This window comes from Panulirus ornatus, chromosome 33, assembly GCF_036320965.1.
Source record: "Panulirus ornatus isolate Po-2019 chromosome 33, ASM3632096v1, whole genome shotgun sequence".
In the NCBI taxonomy this organism is placed as follows: domain Eukaryota; kingdom Metazoa; phylum Arthropoda; class Malacostraca; order Decapoda; family Palinuridae; genus Panulirus; species Panulirus ornatus.
The window spans coordinates 2,532,030-2,552,851 of record NC_092256.1 but is presented as its reverse complement, the minus strand read 5'-3'; the positions used below and the strand labels follow the sequence as shown (position 1 = coordinate 2,552,851).

Sequence of the window (20,822 nt, the reverse complement as noted above, 5' to 3'; positions counted from 1 at the left end):
AGGGGAGGATTTCCAGCCCCCCGCTCCCTCCCCTTTTAGTCGCCTTCTACGACACGCAGGGAATACGTGGGAAGTATTCTTGCTCCCCTATCCCCAGGGATACATATATATATATATATATATATATATATATATATATATATATATATATATATATATATATATATATATATATATATTTATTAATATTATTATTTTTTTTTATTATTATTATTATTATTATTATTATTATTATTATTATTACTATTATTATTATTATTATTATTATTATTATCATTTTGCTTTGTCGCTGTCTCCCGCGATAGCGAGGTAGCGCAAGGAAACAGACAAAAGAATGGCCCAACCCGCCCATATACACATGTATATACATACACGTCCACACATGCAAATATACATACCTATACATCTCAATGTGCACATATATATACACACACAGACATATACATATATACACATGTACACAATTCATACTGTCTGCCTTTATTTGTTCCCATCGCCACCTCGCAACACATGGAATAACAACCCGCTCCCCCCTCATGTGTGCGAGGTAGCACTAGGAAAAGACACCAAAGGCCCCATTCGTTCACACTCAGTCTCTAGCTGTCATGCAATAATGCACCGAAACCACAGCTCCCTTTCCACATCCAGGCCCCACATAACTTTCCATGGTTTACACCAGACGCTTCACATGCCCTGGTTCAATCCATATACAGCACGTCGACCCCGGTATACCACATCGTTCCAATTCACTCTATTCCTTGCACGCCTTTCACCCTCCTGCATGTTCAGGCCCCGATCACTCAAAATCTTTTTCACACCATCTTTCCACCTCCAATTTGGTCTCCCTCTTCTCCTCGTTCCCTCCACCTCTGACACATATATCCTCTTGGTCAATCTTTCCTCACTCATTCTCTCCATGTGACCAAACCATTTCAAAACACCCTCTTCTGCTCTCTCAACCACACTCTTTTTATTTCCACACATCTCTCTTGCCCTTACATTACATACTTGATCAAACCACCTCACACCACATATTGTCCTCAAACATCTGATTTCCAGCACAACCACCCTCCTGCGCACAACTCTATCCATATCCCACGCCTCGCAACCATACAACATTGTTGGAACCACTATTCCTTCAAACATAGCCATTTTTGCTTTCCGAGATAATGTTCTCGACTTCCAAACATTCTTCAAGGCTCCCAGAATTTTCGCCCCCTCCCCCACCCTATGATTCACTTCCGCTTCCATTGTTCCATCTGCTGCGAAATCTACTCCCAGATATCTAAAACACTTTACTTCCTCCAGTTTTTCTCCATTCAAACTTAACTTCCAATTGACTTGACCCTCAACCCTACTGTACCTAATAACCGTTGCTCTTATTCACATTTACTCTCAACTTTCTTCTTTCACACACTTTACCAAACTCATTCACCAGCTTCTCCAGTTTCTCACATGAATCAGCCACCAGCGCTGTATCATCAGCGAACAACAACTGACTCACTTCCCAAGCTCTCTCATCCACAACAGACTGCATACTTATCCCTATTTCAAAAACTCTCGCATTCACTTCCCTAACAACCCCATCCATAAACATATTAAACAACCATGGAGACATCACACACCCCTGCCGCAAACCTACATTCACTGAGAACCAATCACTTTCCTCTCTTCATACACGTACACATGCTGTATCATCAGCGAACAACAACTGACTCACTTCCCAAGCTCTCTCATCCACAACAGACTGCATACTTGCCCCTATTTCAAAAACTCTTGCATTCACCTCCCTAACAACCCCATCCATAAACATATTAAACAACCATGGAGACATCACACACCCCTGCCGCAAACCTACATTCACTGAGAACCAATCACTTTCCTCTCTTCCTACACGTACACATGCTTATATCCTCGATAAAAACTTTTCACTGCTTCTAACAAATTGCCTCCCACACCATATATTCTTAAAATCTTCCACAGAGCATCTCTATCAACTCTGTCATATGCCTTCTCCAGATCCATAAATGCTACCTACAAATCCATTTGTTTTTCTAAGTATTTCTCACATACATTTTTCAAAACAAACACCTGAACCACACATCCTCTACCACTTCTGAAACCACACTGCTCTTCCCCAATCTGATGCTCTGTACATGCCTTCACCCTCTCAATCAATACCCTCCCATATAATTTACCAGGAATACTCAACAAACTTATACCTCTGTAATTTGAGCACTCAGTCTTATCCCCTTTGCCTTTGTACAATGGCACTATGCAAGCATTCCGCCAATCCTCAGGCACCTCACCATGAATCATACATATATTATATAACCTTACCAACCAGTCAACAATACAGTCACCCCCTTCCTTAATCAATTCCACTGCAATTCCACCCAAACCTGCTACCTTGCTTGCTTTCATCCTCCGTAAAGCTTTTACTACCTCTTCTCTATTTACCAAATCATTTTCCCTAACCCTCTAACTTTGCACACCACCTCGACCTAAACATCCTATATCTGCCACTCTATCATCAAACACATTAAACAAACCTTCAAAATACTCACTCCATCTCCTTCTCACATCACCACTTATTGTTATCACCTCCCTATTTGCGCCCTTCACTGAAGTTCCCATTTGCTCCCTTGTCTTACGCACTTTATTTACCTCCCTCCAAAACACCTTTTTATTCTCCCTAAAATTTAATGATACTCTCTCACCCCAACTCTCATTTTCCCTCTTTTTCACCTCTTGCACCTTTCTCTTGACCTCCTGTCTCTTACTTTTATACCTCTCCCTCTCATTTGCATTTTTTCCCTGCAAAAAATCGTCCAAATGCCTCTCTCTTCTCTTTCACTAATAATCTTACTTCTTCATCCCACCACTCACTACCTTTTCTAATCAACCCACCTCCCACGCTTCTCATGCCACAAGCATCTTTTGCGCAAGGCATCACTGCTTCCCTAAATACATTCCATTCCTCCCCCACTCCCCTCACCTCCTTTGTTCTCACCTTTTTCCATTCTGTGCTCAGTCTCTCCTGGTACTTCCTCACACAAGTCTCTTTCTCAAGCTCACTTACTCTCACCACTCTCTTCACCCCAACATTCTCTCTTCTTTTCTGAAAACCCCCACAAATCTTCACCTTCGCCTTCACAAGATAATGACCAGACATTTTCCAAAAGAAGGAGCAGGGTGGGGGGGTGGGGGGGGGGTGTTCCACAGGGCCCAGTCCTCTGTTCTTGGCGCTACCTCGCTACTGCCGGAAATGGCTGATAGTTTAAAAGAAAGAAAAATATATATGTACATATATATATTTTTTTTTATTTTTTTTTTGATTCATATTTTGCTTTCTCGCTGTCTCCCGCGTTTGCGAGGTAGCGCAAGGAAACAGACGAAAGAAATGGCCCAACCCACCCCCATACACATGTATATACATACACGTCCACACACGCAAATATACATACCTATACATCTCAATGTACACATATATATACACACACAGACACATACATATATACCCATGCACACAATTAACACTGTCTGCCTTTATTCATTCCCATCGCCACCTCGCCACACATGGAATACCATCCCCCTCTCCCCTCATGTGTTCGAGGTAGCGCTAGGAAAAGACAACAAAGGCTCCATTCGTTCACACTCAGTCTCTAGCTGTCATGCAATAATGCGCGAAACCACAACTCCCTTTCCACATCCATGCCCCACACAACTTTCCATGGTTTACCCCAGACGCTTCACATGCCCTGATTCAATGCACTGACAGCACGTCAACCCCGGTATACCACATCGATCGAATTCACTATATTCCTTGCCCGCCTTTCACCCTCCTGCATGTTCAGGCCCCTATCACTCAAAATCTTTTTCACTCCATCTTTCCACCTCCAATTTGGTCTCCCACTTCTCCTCGTTCCCTCCACCTTCGACACATATATCCTCTTGGTCAATCTTTCCTCACTCATTCTCTCCATGTGCCCAAACCATTTCAAAACACCCTCTTCTGCTCTCTCAACCACGCTCTTTTTATTTCCACACATCTCTCTTACCCTTACGTTACTTACTCGATCAAACCACCTCACACCACACATTGTCCTCAAACATCTCATTTCCAGCACATCCATCCTCCTGCGCACAAATCTATCCATAGCCCACGCCTCGCAACCATACAACATTGTTGGAACCACTATTCCTTCAAACATAGCCATTTTTGCTTTCGGAGATAATGTTCTCGACTTCCAAACATTCTTCAAGGCTATCAGGATTTTCGCCCCCTCCCCCACCCTATGATTCACTTCCGCTTCCATGGTTCCATCCGCTGCCAGATCCACTCCCAGATATCTAAAACACTTTACTTCCTCCAGTTTTTCTCCATTCAAGCTTACCTCCCAGTTGACTTGACCGTCAACCCTACTGTACCTAATAACCTTGCTCTTATTCACATTTACTCTTAATTTCTTCTTTCACATACTTTACCAAACTCAGTCACCAGCTTCTGCAGTTTCTCACATGAATCAGCCGCCAGCGCTGTATCATCAACGAACAACGACTGATTTACTTCCCAAGCTCTCTCATATATATATATATTATTTTTTTTGCTTTGTCGCTGTCTCCCGCGTTTGCGAGGTAGCGCAAGGAAACAAACGAAAGAAATGGCCCAACCCACCCCCATACACATGTGTATACATACGTCCGCGCACGCAAATATACATACCTACACTGCTTTCCATGATTTACCCCAGACGCTTCATATGCCCTGATTCAATCCACTGACAGCACGTCAACCCCGGTATACCACATCGATCCAATTCACTCTATTCCTTGCCCTCCTTTCACCCTCCTGCATGTTCAGGCCCCGATCACACAAAATCTCTTTCACTCTATCTTTCCACCTCCAATTTGGTCTCCCACTTCTCCTCGTTCCCTCCACCTCCGACACATATATCCTCTTGGTCAATCTTTCCTCACTCATTCTCTCCATGTGCCCAAACCATTTCAAAACACCCTCTTCTGCTCTCTCAACCACGCTCTTTTTATTTCCACAAATCTCTCTTACCCTTACGTTACTTACTCGATCAAACCACCTCACACCACACATTGTCCTCAAACATCTCATATTCAGCACATCCATCCTCCTGCGCACAACTCTATCCATAGCCCACGCCTCGCAACCATACAACATATTTGGAATCACTATTCCTTCAAACATACCCATTTTTGCTTTCCGAGATAATGTTCTCGACTTTCACACATTCTTCAAGGCTCCCAGAATTTTCGCCCCCTCCCCCACCCTATGATCCCCTTCCTCTTCCATGGTTCCATCCGCTGCCAGATCCACTCCCAGATATCTAAAACACTTTACTTCCTCCAGTTTTTCTCCATTCAAACTTACCTCCCAATTGACTTGACCCTCAACCCTACTGTACCTAATAACCTTGCTCTTATTCACATTTACTCTTAACTTTCTTCTTTCTCACACTTTACCAAACTCAGCCACAAACTTCTGCAGTTTCTCGCATGAATCAGCCACCAGCGCTGTATCATCAGCGAACAACAACTGACTCACTTCCCAAGCTCTCTCATCCCCAACAGACTTCATACTTGCCCCTCTTTCCAAAACTCTTGCATTCACCTCCCTAACAACCCCATCCATAAACAAATTAAACAACCATGGAGACATCACTCACCCCTGCCGCAAACCTACATTCACTGAGAACCAATCACTTTCTTCTCTTCCTACACGTACACATGCCTTACATCCTCGATAGAAACTTTTCATAGCTTCTAACAACTTGCCTCCCACACCATATATTCTTAATACATTCGACAGAGCATCTCTATCAACTCTGTCATATGCCTTCTCCAGATCCATTAATGCTACATACAAATCCATTTGCTTTTCTAATTATTTCTCACATACATTCTTCAAAGCAAACACCTGATCCACACATCCTCTACCACTTCTGAAACCACACTGCTCTTCCCCAGTCTGATGCTCTGTACATGCCTTCACCCTCTCAATCAATACCCTTCCATATAATTTACCAGGAATACTCAACAAACTTATACCTCTGTAATTTGAGCACTCACTCTTATCCCCTTTGCCTTAGTACAATGGCACTTTGCACGCATTCCGCCAATCATCAGGCACCTCACCATGAGTCATACATACATTAAATAACCTTACCAACCAGTCAATAATACAGTCACCCTCTTTTTTTTTAATAAATTCCACTGCAATACCATCCAAACCTGCTGCCTTGCTGGCTTTCATCTTCCGGAAAGCTTTTACTACCTCTTCTCTGTTTACTAAATCATTTTCCCTAACCCTCTCACTTTGCACACCACCTCGACCAAAACACCCTATATCTGCCACTCTATCATCAAACACATTCCACAAACCTTCAAAATACTCACTCCATCTCCTTCTCACATCACCACTACTTATTATCACCTCCCCATTTGCGCCCTTCACTGAAGTACCCATTTGCTCCCTTGTCTTACGCACTTTATTTATCTCCTTCTAGAACGTCTTTTTCTTCTCCCTAAAATTTAATGATACTCTCTCACCCCAACTCTCATTTGCCCTCTTTTTCACCTCTTGCACCTTTCTCTTGACCTCCTGTCTCTTTCTTTTATACATCTCCCACTCAATTGCATTTTTTCCCTGCAAAAATCGTCCAAATGCCTCTCTCATCTCTTTCACTAATAATATATATATATATATATATATATATATATATATATATATATATATATATATATATATATATATATATATATATATATATATATATTTATATATATATATATATATATATATATATATATATATATATATATATATATATATATATATTTTTTTTTTTTTTTATACTAATTGCCATTTCCCGCATTAGCGAGGTAGCGTTAAGAACAGAGGATGAGGACTGGGCCATTGAGGGAATATCCTCACCTGGCCCCTTTCTCTGTTTCTTCTTTAGGAAAAAAAAAAAAAAAAAAAAAAATATATTTATATATATATTTTCTTTTTTTTGCTTTGTCGCTGTCTCCCGCGTTTGCGAGGTAGCGCAAGGAAACAGACGAAAGAAATGGCCCAACCCACCCCCATACACATGTTTATACATACGTCCACACACGCAAATATACATACCTACACAGCTTTCCATGGTTTACCCCAAACGCTTCACATGCCTTGATTCATTCCACTGACAGCACGTCAACCCCGGTATACCACATCGCTCCAATTCACCTATTCCTTGCCCTCGTTTCACCCTCGTGCATGTTCAGGCCCCGATCACACAAAATCTTTTTCACTCCATCTTTCCACCTCCAATTTGGTCTCCCTCTTCTCCTCGTTCCCTCCACCTCCGACACATATATCCTCTTGGTCAATCTTTCCTCACTCATTCTCTCCATGTGCCCAAACCATTTCAAAACACCCTCTTCTGCTCTCTCAACCACGCTCTTTTTCTTTCCACACATCTCTCTTACCCTTACGTTACTTACTCGATCAAACCACCTCACACCACACATTGTCCTCAAACATCTCATTTCCAGCACATCCATCCTCCTGCGCACAACTCTATCCATAGCCCACGCCTCGCAACCATACAACATTGTTGGAACCACTATTCCTTTAAACATTCCCATTTTTGCTTTCCGAGATAATGTTCTCGACTTCCACACATTCTTCAAGGCTCCCAGAATTTTCGCCCCCTCCCCCACCCTATGATCCACTTCCGCTTACATGGTTCCATCCGCTGCCAGATCCACTCCCAGATATCTAAAACACTTCACTTCCTCCAGTTTTTCTCCATTCAAACTCACCTCCCAGTTGACTTGACCCTCAACCCTACTGTACCTAATAACCTTGCTCTTATTCACATTTACTCTTAACTTTCTTCTTTCACACACTTTACCAAACTCAATCACCAGCTTCTGCAGTTTCTCACATGAATCAGCCACCAGCGCTGTATCATCAGCGAACAACAACTGACTCACTTCCCAAGCTCTCTCATCCCCAACAGACTTCATACTTGCCCCTCTTTCCAAAACTCTTGCATTCACCTCCCTAACAACCCCATCCATAAACAAATTAAACAACCATTCATTTACATATTTTTTATTTTATACTTAAATATCGTCTCCCGCGTTAGCGAGGTAGCGCAAGGAAACAGACGAGGAATGGCCCAACTCGCCCACTTACACATGTATATACATAAATGCCTACACACGCACATATACATAAATATACTTTTCAACGTATATATACATATAAATACGCTGACATACACACACACACACACACACACACACACACACACACACACACACACACACATATATATATATATATATATATATATATATATATATATATATATATATATATATATATATAAATATATGTAATTATCCATACTTGCTGCCTTCATTCATTTTCGTCGCTACCCCGCCCCATAGGCAATAGCATCCCCCCCCCCCCGTCCAACGAGGCTACGCCAAGATTAGACAAAAAGGCCACATTCGTTCACACTCAGTCTCTAGCTGTTAAGTGTAATGCACCAAAACCACAGCTCCCTTTCCACATCCAGGCCCCACAGAACTTCCCATGGTTTACCCCAGACGCTTCACATACTCTGATTCAATCCATTGACATCACATGCACCCCGGTATACCACATCGTTCTAATTCACTCTGTTCCTTGCACGCCTTTCACCCTCGTGCATGATCATGCCCCGATCGCTGAAAATCTTTTTCACGCTGTCCTCCCACTTCCAATTTGCTCTCCCGCTTCTCCTTCTTTCCTCCAAATCTGACACAAATATCCTCTTTGCCAATCTTTCCTCGCTTGTTCTCTCCATGTGTCCAAATTATTTCATCTCTCCCTCTTTATGCTCTCTCAACCACACTCTTTTTACTTCCACACATCTCTCTTACTCTTTCATTACTTACTCAATCAAACCACCTCATGCCACATTTTGTCCTCAACCATTTAATTTCCAACCCATCCACCCTTGCAACCATATATTTTTGGAACCATAGTTCCTTGAAACATACCCATTTTTGCTCTCCGAGATAACATTTTCGCCTTCCACAAATTCTTCAACGCTCCCAGAACCTTGGCTCCCTCCCCAACCCTTTGACTCACTTCCGTTTCCATGGTTCCATCCTCTACTAGGTCCACTCATAGATATCTAAACCACCTTACTTCCTCCAGTTTTTCTCCTCTCAAACTTAACTCCCAATAGATTTGTCCGTCAACCCTACTGAACCCAATAAGATTGCTCAAATTCCCATTTACTCTCAACTTTCTTCTTTCACACACTTTACCAAACTCAGTCACCAATTTCTGCAGTTTCTCAACCGAATCAACCACCAGCACTGTATCATCAGCGAGCAACTGACTCGCTTCACAAGCTCTCTCATCCAGAACAGACTGCATACTCTCCCCTCTATCCAAAATTCTTGCATTCACCTCCCTAACAACCCCATTCATAAACAAATTGAACAACCATGGAGTCATCACGCACCCCTGCCGCAAACCTACATTCACTGAGAACCAATCACTTTCCTCTCTTCCTACGCGTACGCATGCCTTACATGCTTGGTAAAAAGATTTCAATGCTTCTAGCAACTTACATACCACACCATATACTCACAAAACTCTCCAGAAAGTATCTCTGTCCACCCTATCATATGTCTTCTACAGATCCATAAAAGCTACATAGAAATCCATCTGTTTTTCTAAGTATTTCTCACATACATTCTTCAAACCAACCTCCTGATCCACACATCCTCTAACACTTTTGAAACAACTCTGCTCCTCCTCAATCTGATGCTCTGTACGTGCCTTTACTCTTTCAGTCAGTTTCGTCCCATATAATTTCCCAGGAATACTCAACAAACTTATGCCTCTATAATTTGAACACTCATCCTTATCACTTTTGCCTTCGTACATTGGCATTATGCATCCATTCCGCCATTCCTCAGGCACTTCACCATGATCAATACATACATTGAATATCCTTACCAACCAATGAACAACACAGTCATCCCATTTTTTTTTCCTATAAATTCCACCAGTACCATCCAAACCCGCCGCCTTTCCGGCTTTCATCTTCAGCAAAGCTTTCACTACTTCTTCTCAATTCACCAAGCCATTCTCCTTGACCCTCTTACTTTGCATACCACACGACCAAAACACCGTATACATGCCGCTGTATCATCAAACACATTTAACAAACCTCCAAACTACTCACTCCATCTGCTTTTCACTTCACTACTTGTTATTACCTGCTCCTTTGCCCCCTCCATCGATGTTCCCATTTGCTCTCTTGTAAGCAGTTTATTTACCACCTTCCAAAGCATCTTTTTATTCTTCCTAAAATATAATGATACTCTCTCACCCCAACTCTCATTTGTCCTCTTTCCCACCTCTTGTATCATTCTCATGACCTCCTCCTTGACCACTTTCTTTTATACACCTCACAGTCATTTGCATTACTTCCCTGCAAAAATCGCCCAAACGCTTCTCTCTTCTATTTCACTAACAATCTTACTTCTTCATCCCACCCATTTACTACCCTTTCTAATCCGCCCACCTCCCACGCTTATCATGCCACTAGCATCTTTTGCGCAAGCCATCACTGTTTCACTAAATACATCCCATTCCTCTCCCACTCTCCTTATGTCATGTGTTCTTAATATTTCCATTCTCCATTCAGTCTCTCCTGGTACTTCCTCACACAAATCTCCTTTCCAAGCTCACTTACTCTCACCTTTCTCTTTTCCACAACAATCTCTCGTCTTCTCTGAAAACATCTACAAATCTTCACCGCCTCCATAAGATATATATATATATATATATATATATATATATATATATATATATATATATATATATATATATATATATATATATATATATATATATATATATATTTTTTTTTTTTTTTTGCTTTGTCGCTGTCTCCCGCATTTGCGAGGTAGCGCAAGGAAACAGACGAAAGAAATGGCCCAACCCACCCCCATACACATGTATATACATACGTCCACACACGCAAATATACATACCTACACAGCTTTCCATGGTTTACCCCAGACGCTTCAAATGCCCTGATTCAATCCACTGACAGCACGTCAACCCCGGTATACCACATCGATCCAATTCACTCTATTCCTTGCCCTCCTTTCACCCTCCTGCATGTTCAGGCCCCGATCACACAAAATCTTTTTCACTCCATCTTTCCACCTCCAATTTGGGCTCCCACTTCTCGTTCCCTCCACCTCCGACACATATATCCTCTTGGTCAATCTTTCCTCACTCATTCTCTCCATGCGCCCAAACCATTTCAAAACACTCTCTTCTACTCTCTCAACCACGCTCTTTTTATTTCCACACATCTCTCTTACCCTTACGTTACTTACTCGATCAAACCACCTCACACCACACATTGTCCTCAAACATCTCATTTCCAGCACATCCATCCTCCTGCGCACAACTCTATCCATAGCCCACGCCTCTCAACCATACAACACTGTTGGAACCACTATTCCTTCAAACATACCCATTTTTGCTTTCCGAGATAATGTTCTCGACTTCCACACATTCTTCAAGGCTCCCAGAATTTTCGCCCCATCCCCCACCCTATGATCCACTTCCGCTTCCATGGTTCCATCCGCTGCCAGATCCACTCCCAGATATCTAAAACACTTTACTTCCTCCAGTTTTTCTCCATTCAAACTTACCTCCCAATTTACTTGACCCTCACCCCTACTGTACCAAATTACCTTGCTCTTATTCACATTTACTCTTAACTTTCTTCTTTCACACACTTTTACCAAACTCAGTCACCAGCTTCTGCAGTTTCTCACATGAATCAGCCACCAGCGCTGCATCATCAGCGAACTACAACTGACTCACTTCCCAAGCTCTCTCATCCACAACAGACTTCATACTTGCCCCTCTTTCCAAAACTCTTGCATTCACCTCCCTAACAACCCCATCGATAAACAAATTAAACAACTATGGAGATATCACACACCCCTTTAAGTTGTGTTTCGCAAGTTCTACCTTGGCCCACCAGTGATGCTACTACGTTTGTGAATCAAGAACCATTGCAACACAAACCTCGCCAGGTGGTACAGTGTTCCGCAGTGTATCGAGTCAGACTTCCCCAGAACTTTTTTAAAGGGGAAGTAAATGTTATAGTTGTGTTACTGGAGTGATAGTTTTCATACATGGTGCTTTGACAAGAAAATAGTGAAATTGGAAAAAATGTAGCTTAGACATTGAAGCTTATTGATACAGTGGTTAAATTGATGAGAACTACTATTGACGTTTGTGTAAATAAATTATACATTTCCTTTTTACATAGCCAGAGGTTGAACCAGTATGTGACATTCATTTTTCATTTCATTTCAAGCTAGAAGTTTCAGTTTTCTAAATTGTTTCTTACATTTTTCATATGTATATATATATGTATGTGTGTGTGTGTGTGTGTATATGTGCGTATGTGTGTGTATGTGTGTGTATGTGTATATATATATGTATATATATAAATATATTATCCCTGGGGATAGGGGTGAAAGAATACTTCCCACGCATTCCTCGCGTGTCGTAGAAAGCGACTAGAGGGGACGGGAGCGGGGGGCCAGAAATCCTCCCCTCCTTGTACTTTTCTAACTTTCTAAAATGGGAAACAGAAGAAGGAGTCACGCGGGGAGTGCTCATCCTCCTCGAAGGCTCAGATTTGGGTGCCTAAATGTGTGTGGATGTAACCAAGATGTGAAAAAAGGAAAGATAGGTAGTATGTTTGAGGAAAGGAACCTGGATGTTTTGGCTCTGAGTGAAACGAAGCTCAAGGGTAAAGGGGAAGAGTGGTTTGGGAAGGTCTTGGGAGTAAAGTCAGGGGTTAGTGAGAAGACAAGAGCAAGGGAAGGAGTAGCAATACTCCTGAAACAGGAGTTGTGGGAGTATGTGATAGAATGTAAGAAAGTAAATTCTCGATTAATATGGGTAAAACTGAAAGTTGATGGAGAGAGATGGGTGATTATTGGTGCTTATGCACCTGGGCATGAGAAGAAAGATCATGAGAGGCAAGTGTTTTGGGAGCAGCTGAATGAGTGTGTTAGTGGTTTTGATGCACGAAACCGGGTTATAGTGATGGGTGATTTGAATGCAAAGGTGAGTAATGTGGCAGTTGAGGGAATAATTGGTATACATGGGGTGTTCAGTGTTGTAAATGGAAATGGTGAAGAGCTTGTAGATTTATGTGCTGAAAAAGGACTGATGATTGGGAATACCTGGTTTAAAAAGCGAGATATACATAAGTATACTTATGTAAGTAGGAGAGATGGCCAGAGAGCGTTATTGGATTACGTGTTAATTGACAGGCGCGCGAAAGAGAGACTTTTGGATGTTAATGTGCTGAGAGGTGCAACTGGAGGGATGTCTGATCATTATCTTGTGGAGGCTAAGGTGAAGATTTGTAGGGGTTTTCAGAAAAGAAGAGTGAATGTTGGGGTGAAGAGGTTGGTGAGAGTAGGTGAGCTTGGGAAGGAGACTTGTGTGAGGAAGTACCAGGAGAGAATGAGTACAGAATGGAAAAAGGTGAGAACAGTGGAAGTAAGGGGAGTGGGGGAGGAATGGGATGTATTTAGGGAATCAGTGATGGATTGCACAAAAGATGCTTGTGGCATGAGAAGAGTGGGAGATGGGTTGATTAGAAAGGGTAGTGAGTGGTGGGATGAAGAAGTAAGAGTATTAGTGAAAGAGAAGAGAGAGGCATTTGGACGATTTTTGCAGGGAAAAAATGCAATTGAGTGGGAGATGTATAAAAGAAAGAGACAGGAGGTCAAGAGAAAGGTGCAAGAGGTGAAAAAAAGGGCAAATGAGAGTTGGGGTGAGAGAATATCATTAAATTTTAGGGAGAATAAAAAGATGTTCTGGAAGGAGGTAAATAAAGTGCGTAAGACAAGGGAGCAAATGGGAACTTCAGTGAAGGGCGCAAATGGGGAGGTGATAACAAGTAGTGGTGATGTGAGAAGGAGATGGAGTGAGTATTTTGAAGGTTTGTTGAATGTGTTTGATGATAGAGTGGCAGATATAGGGTGTTTTGGTCGAGGTGGTGTGCAAAGTGAGAGGGTTAGGGAAAATGATTTGGTAAACAGAGAAGAGGTAGTAAAAGCTTTGCGGAAGATGAAAGCCGGCAAGGCAGCAGGTTTGGATGGTATTGCAGTGGAATTTATTAAAAAAGGGGGTGACTGTATTGTTGACTGGTTGGTAAGGTTATTTAATGTATGTATGACTCATGGTGAGGTGCCTGAGGATTGGCGGAGTGCGTGCATAGTGCCATTGTACAAAGGCAAAGGGGATAAGAGTGAGTGCTCAAATTACAGAGGTATAAGTTTGTTGAGTATTCCTGGTAAATTATATGGGAGGGTATTGATTGAGAGGGTGAAGGCATGTACAGAGCATCAGATTGGGGAAGAGCAGTGTGGTTTCAGAAGTGGTAGAGGATGTGTGGATCAGGTGTTTGCTTTGAAGAATGTATGTGAGAAATGCTTAGAAAAGCAAATGGATTTGTATGTAGCATTTATGGATCTGGAGAAGGCATATGATAGAGTTGATAGAGATGCTCTGTGGAAGGTATTAAGAATATATGGTGTGGGAGGCAAGTTGTTAGAAGCAGTGAAAAGTTTTTATCGAGGATGTAAGGCATGTGTACGTGTAGGAAGAGAGGAAAGTGATTGGTTCTCAGTGAATGTAGGTTTGCGGCAGGGGTGTGTGATGTCTCCATGGTTGTTTAATTTGTTTATGGATGGGGTTGTTAGGGAGGTGAATGCAAGAGTTTTGGAAAGAGGGGCAAGTATGAAGTCTGTTGGGGATGAGAGAGCTTGGGAAGTGAGTCAGTTGTTGTTCGCTGATGATACAGCGCTGGTGGCTGATTCATGTGAGAAACTGCAGAAGCTGGTGACTGAGTTTGGTAAAGTGTGTGAAAGAAGAAAGTTAAGAGTAAATGTGAATAAGGGCAAGGTTATTAGGTACAGTAGGGTTGAGGGTCAAGTCAATTGGGAGGTAAGTTTGAATGGAGAAAAACTGGAGGAAGTAAAGTGTTTTAGATATCTGGGAGTGGATCTGGCAGCGGATGGAACCATGGAAGCGGAAGTAAATCATAGGGTGAGGGAGGGGGCGAAAATCCTGGGAGCCTTGAAGAATGTGTGGAAGTCGAGAACATTATCTCGGAAAGCAAAATGGGTATGTTTGAAGAAATAGTGGTTCCAACAATGTTGTATGGTTGCGAGGCGTGGGCTATGGATAGAGTTGTGTGTAGGAGGGTGGATGTGCTGGAAATGAGATGTTTGAGGACAATATGTGGTGTGAGGTGGTTTGATCGAGTAAGTAATGTAAGGGTAAGAGAGATGTGTGGAAATAAAAAGAGCTTGGTTGAGAGAGCAGAAGAGGGTGTTTTGAAATGGTTTGGTCACATGGAGAGAATGAGTGGGGAAAGATTGACCAAGAGGATATATGTGTCGGAGGTGGAGGGAACGAGGAGAAGTGGGAGACCAAATTGGAGGTGGAAAGATGGAGTGAAAAAGATTTTGAGTGATCGGGGCCTGAACATATAGGGGGGTGAAAGGCGAGCAAGGAATAGAGTGAATTGGATCGATGTGATATACCGGGTCGACGTTCCGTCAATGGATTGAATCAGGGCATGTGAAGCGTCTGGAGTAAACCACGGAAAGTTGTGTGGGGCCTGGATGTGGAAAGGGAGCTGTGGTTTCGGGCATTATTGCATGACAGCTGGAGACTGAGTGTGAGCGAATGGGCCTTTGTTGTCTTTTGCTGGCGGTGCCTCGGGCACATGAGGGGCGAGAGGGATGTTACTCCGTGTGTGGCCGGGTTGCGATGGGGGTGAGTAGGGGCAGACAGTGTGAATTGTGTGCATGTGTGGATATGTGTGTGTCTGTGTTTGTGTATATATGTGTGTACGTTGGGAAATGTGGGTGTGTATATTTGCGTGTCTGGACGTGTGTGTGTGTGCATGTGTGTGGGGGTGGGTTGGGCCATTTCTTTCGTCTGTTTCCTTGCGCTACCTCGCAGGCGCACTTCAGTAGCTCATTCATTTTTTTTCTTATGTAGTTTGTCTATACATGTGGCACGACATGTTTCTTGGAGATAATCCACCTCATTAGGTGCCAGTACTTAAGAAGGTTGTTTAAGTCCCACCATCACACTTGGTTCCCTTCGTTCAATACCAATCTTTTTTCATAACTCTTGTGAGGGAGAGTGATTACGGAGGATGAGATGGCAGGGTTTGACCTGGGTAGCTGTGTGTGTACTGAACAACTTTTTTTTATGTTTTTGTGTTTTTGAATTTTCTCATAATGATTTTGTTAAAGCTAGGATAGGGTTTGATTTTGCCTAGGGACAAATTAACGTTCGTAGTATTAGCAATTAAGACAGATTCAATGACGTCATGTGTGGCATAATCAGCAGAGGGGAATAATATAATGGGATTTTCAAGATCTATAGTGGTGATCATTTTCATGACAGTGTTTAGCGATCGCATTTTTGTGGTCATCCCTCCGTACTGAATGTCGATGCCAATAGCAGCTCTCCGTTACAGTCTTACTAGTCTTGCCTATGTGAATATATTTACATGCCTTGTATTTGACGGCGTAAACACTCCCAATTGTTGCATGACTTGGCCTACTATTTATGAAGGCCTTGCTGATGGTGTTATTATACTAGAAAGTTGGAGAAGAAGGCACAGAATTGAAGAATGTGAAGGAATGAAGTGTTGAATGTCAGTGTATGAGTGCATTTGTTTATTTGTGGAGGAAAGGAAGTCATTGATGCAAAGGGTCTAAAGTGTAGGAAACTGGACAAAACCTTGGGGAACACCACTGTTGATGAGAAAGGAGTAGAGGCTGATTCATGTACAACTAAGGGGATAGATTGACCAGAGAAGAAGCTAGATAAGAGGGAGTAAATAGATTGTCCAGAGAAGAAGCTAGATAAGAGGGAGTAAATAGATTGTCCAGAGAAGAAGCTAGATAAGAGGGAGTAAATAGATTGTCCAGAGAAGAAGCTAGATAAGAGGGAGTAAAGTGAGGGAGGAAGCCAAGAAAGGTGAGCTTTAGATATATCAAGGACAGCTACATAGGATTCCCCAGAGTCTTTCAGGGATAGTCACCAGACATTGATAAGATAGGGAAGAATATCACTCGTGGATCTCACCTTATGGAAGCCGAACTGGTGATCAGAGAGAAGACTGTGAGATCCAAGATGTCCGAGGATGTAGAAGCTGAGGTGGGATTTAGAGACTGGATATGATAGGGGTCATATCAACAGGATGATATTTACGGGGTTAGAATGGTCACCTGTCTTAGGTACTGGATGTAACAATGCATGTTTCCAGGAAGAAGGAAAATTTCTAGGTTCTAAACAAACAGAACAAGTGAGTAAGCACAGATGTATGTTTTGAGGCATACTCTTTCAGTATATGAGGATGGATGCCATCAGGACCATAAGTCTTGCTTGTGTCCAGAGAGAGAAGCACCTGTCAGACAGTTTGAAAAGAGAATGTGGGAAAGGGCATAGGATTAGTAAAGGAGCATCATTGGGTGAAGGAATGTGAAGAGTCATCTAAGGTGGAGTTTGAGGAGAAACAGGACCCAAAGTGATTTGCTTTGTCTACATAAGAGACATCTATAGTACCATCAGAACAGAAGAGTGAAAGGAAGGCAGAATGGCAGTTTGTCAGGAATGCCTTTATCTAAAGACTAGAAAGACCTATCAGTGGATGTTGAGGAGTTATCGCACTTCCTTTGACTAAAGGAACACTTGCTTCATGAATAATGTACTTTAAATGATTGCAGGAAATAATAAATGCTGAATAGGTGTCCTTAGCCTAAATGGTGTCAGAATAGGAATGGTTGAACCATGGATTGGAAGGAGAGGTTGTTTTAGAGAAAGAGGGGATACATGCTTCCATTCCTACAACAATAACTTATGCTATGCATTTGGCAGAGACAGAAGCAATAACAAAAAAGAGACAGTAATCTATCCGTGAAAAGTCATAGAGGAATTTAATTAAGCTATTCCAGTCAGCTTTATTGAGGTCCAAATATTTATGTTGAAAGGGGTCTGTTTAAGGAGATGCCATTGAAATAGATACATTTATGTAAGTGTAGTCAGATGAACCAACTGGGGTAGAGACTGTGTGGTTACAGCACGAAGGATTAGAGGTGAAAAACTGATCCAGGATATTAGGAAAGTGGTAACAGTAGCCAGGAATATGGGTGGGATGGGAGTTAATTGCTCGAGATCAGCGAGAATGATGAATGTGAGGGTTTTGATTCTTCCACTATCCATGTGGGAGGAATTCAACCATTCCCTTTAGTGAACACAGAAATCCTCTAAGTAGCAAATCTCAGCTTGCGGGTGAGAGGATGCGACAGTTTCATGGCAGAAGTTTAGATAGTCAAAGAAAGATATAAAGTTTGTAAAATTAGATCAAAGTCTTTGAGGTATGCAACATATGTGTTGATGAGATCTTAATCTTCCTCTTTGGCCATTTTGAGGAGCATCCCTCAGAGAAAATTAACATAGAGGTCTTTGACATTCTTTTAGAATTTTTGGTAATGGTACCTTTCTCAAAAATTTTGAGGATTCTTCTGATGTTTTTGGCTTGCTGCCATTAGAGTAGATGAATCCTTGCAATCCTCAGATTACACATAAGGTAATGCTTTTTATTATTTTCGTCTTGCTAAAAAGTTTACTTTAACCCTTCCCCTTCATGATGCATGGTCTTATAGCTTTCAATATGATATGACCCCTTGAGAGAAGTGTAAGTTTTGAAGTATGAAAAACTCTTACCTCATGGGTAGTGTTCGGTGATCATTTCTCCGTTTGTGTTCCTTCCTTCCCATTTCTTTTTAAAGAGCCTTTATCTAAACAGAGAGTGATCACCATAAGGCTGTCTGCACTCAAAGCATCATGAAGGTCCCTACTAGCAGTCAGAGGGTAATGATGTCATTTAGTGAAAGTTATCGATTGGCCAGAGAATGGATCTGGGATGAGTCATGGACATAAATGATGAATAGTTGGTTATAAAATGGTGAAAGGTATTCATCTCACTAAAATATAAGGGGTTAAAAGGCTTGAGAGTTCTAGAAATTCAAAATATCTCATGATTTGTAGGACACCACACTAGAAAGAACGTTTTACATTTTTCAAAATATACATTTTATCATAGGTAGTTCATTCACTAGTATTGTAATCTTGTCAAATCAGTATACTAATCAGCTCTCTCCAGTTTCTCCAGATGCTTCATTTCTGATGTAGTGTTAGAACAATCCACTCATGTTTCTCTCCTTTGTTAAGTCTACCCATTGATATCTCCCCAGAGTTAAATGCTATAACTACAGAATGTTGCACATATCCAAAGGTTAAGTCATCTTCCATGATGACTATAAACCATTGCAAGTAGCAGCAAAATCTTTTTAGATATGTCCATACGTTAAGTCAACACACATGATGAACATGAACCAGTGTAGTGCTAGGCAACAGTAGAAGCTTGTTAAGCATATCCAAAGCAGTAGATACACTGTAAACAGTACCATTACGCACTGGCATCAGGAACTGTCATGGTGGTGTAAACTTTAAGAAGCTTTGAGAGTAAGCCAAGTCATTGCAAATAAAACTTTAAGGTTATCAATTACTACAGTGTCCATTTATATTGGATAATAAACTAATGTCACATTATCTTAACAGGTGTTTGATAGATCAGACATTCGTCACACAAGTAATGTTCCCGATGTTGAAGATGATACTCCAGATGCTTCATCTTTTCCTAATCGACCTCTGAGAGTCCTCTCCATTTTTGATGGTATTGGCACTGGTTAGTAGTTACTTTGTTACAGTTGCATTCTAACTTTTCTCCAGAAGCTGATGTCAGACTGCGCTGAAAGCTCTTGTGAACCCAACAAAATATATTTGGATGAACAGCATACAAGTGTAGAAGGAAAAGTTTAAGTACTCAGATGAACCACTTGTTTGATGTGACTCTCTGAAATAAGGCAAAACAGTAATGTCTGATAAAGTGCACCTGCATGGCCTGTTGGTAATGTAATGTATTGGTTATACACTTCTCCATAAAAAGCTAGTAATGTATTTCTCAGTTCAAACATTCTTATGAATAACAAGGCACATATGCATGTAATAACAAAATGCAAATATAATAAGTTCTTAAACACACAGAGGAGCAGACAATAGAAGCATCTTTTTGAAGATACCTTACCCTACCTTCCTGTATGGGAAGTGTCTTCTCCAGAGCTTCCACAGCAGGTTAAAAAGTGTGGTGATGTGTGATTACTGTTTGTGGGGAGAGAGTTCTTTACTCGCGTTGCCCATCTCTTAACATTGTGTATATATACTATGACACATCTTACGCATATCTGGGTAGTGAGTGCTGAGCAATTGATGAAATACACATGGCTTGCAGTCTCATCAAGTCTTCATAAGGGGAAAGGGGAGATACCAGTGGGACCCCTGGAGATAGCACTCCTTAAATTTGTAGTTCATATACCAGACAGGGATACAATAAAAGCTTTGAAACTAAGGTTGTATAGAGTATCAAAATTCCATACTGATGAGTGTTCGTAAGTGTCATATGTTGATAAGTTTTTCATAAGTTGAGTAAAAATGGCCACTAGACAAATAGTGAACAGTTGAATTAAATCTAAATTAATTATATGAAAAAAGTTTGTGAGAAATTTAGCTCTAAAGATTACCA

The 20,822-nt window shown here is 41.5% G+C and overlaps 1 protein-coding gene across 1 annotated transcript in view; it reads left to right on the top strand.

Moving 5' to 3' along the window:
- Positions 1–20,597, top strand: part of LOC139759397 (DNA (cytosine-5)-methyltransferase 3C-like) — a 170,258-nt gene extending 149,661 nt beyond the window's left edge. Inside the window, exon 8 of the mRNA XM_071681481.1 lies at positions 19,802–20,597. Coding sequence (XP_071537582.1) covers positions 19,802–19,933 — 132 coding nt within the window. The 3' untranslated portion in view covers positions 19,934–20,597. The remainder of the gene's footprint in view (positions 1–19,801) is intronic.
- The last annotated feature ends 225 nt before the right edge of the window (positions 20,598–20,822 follow it).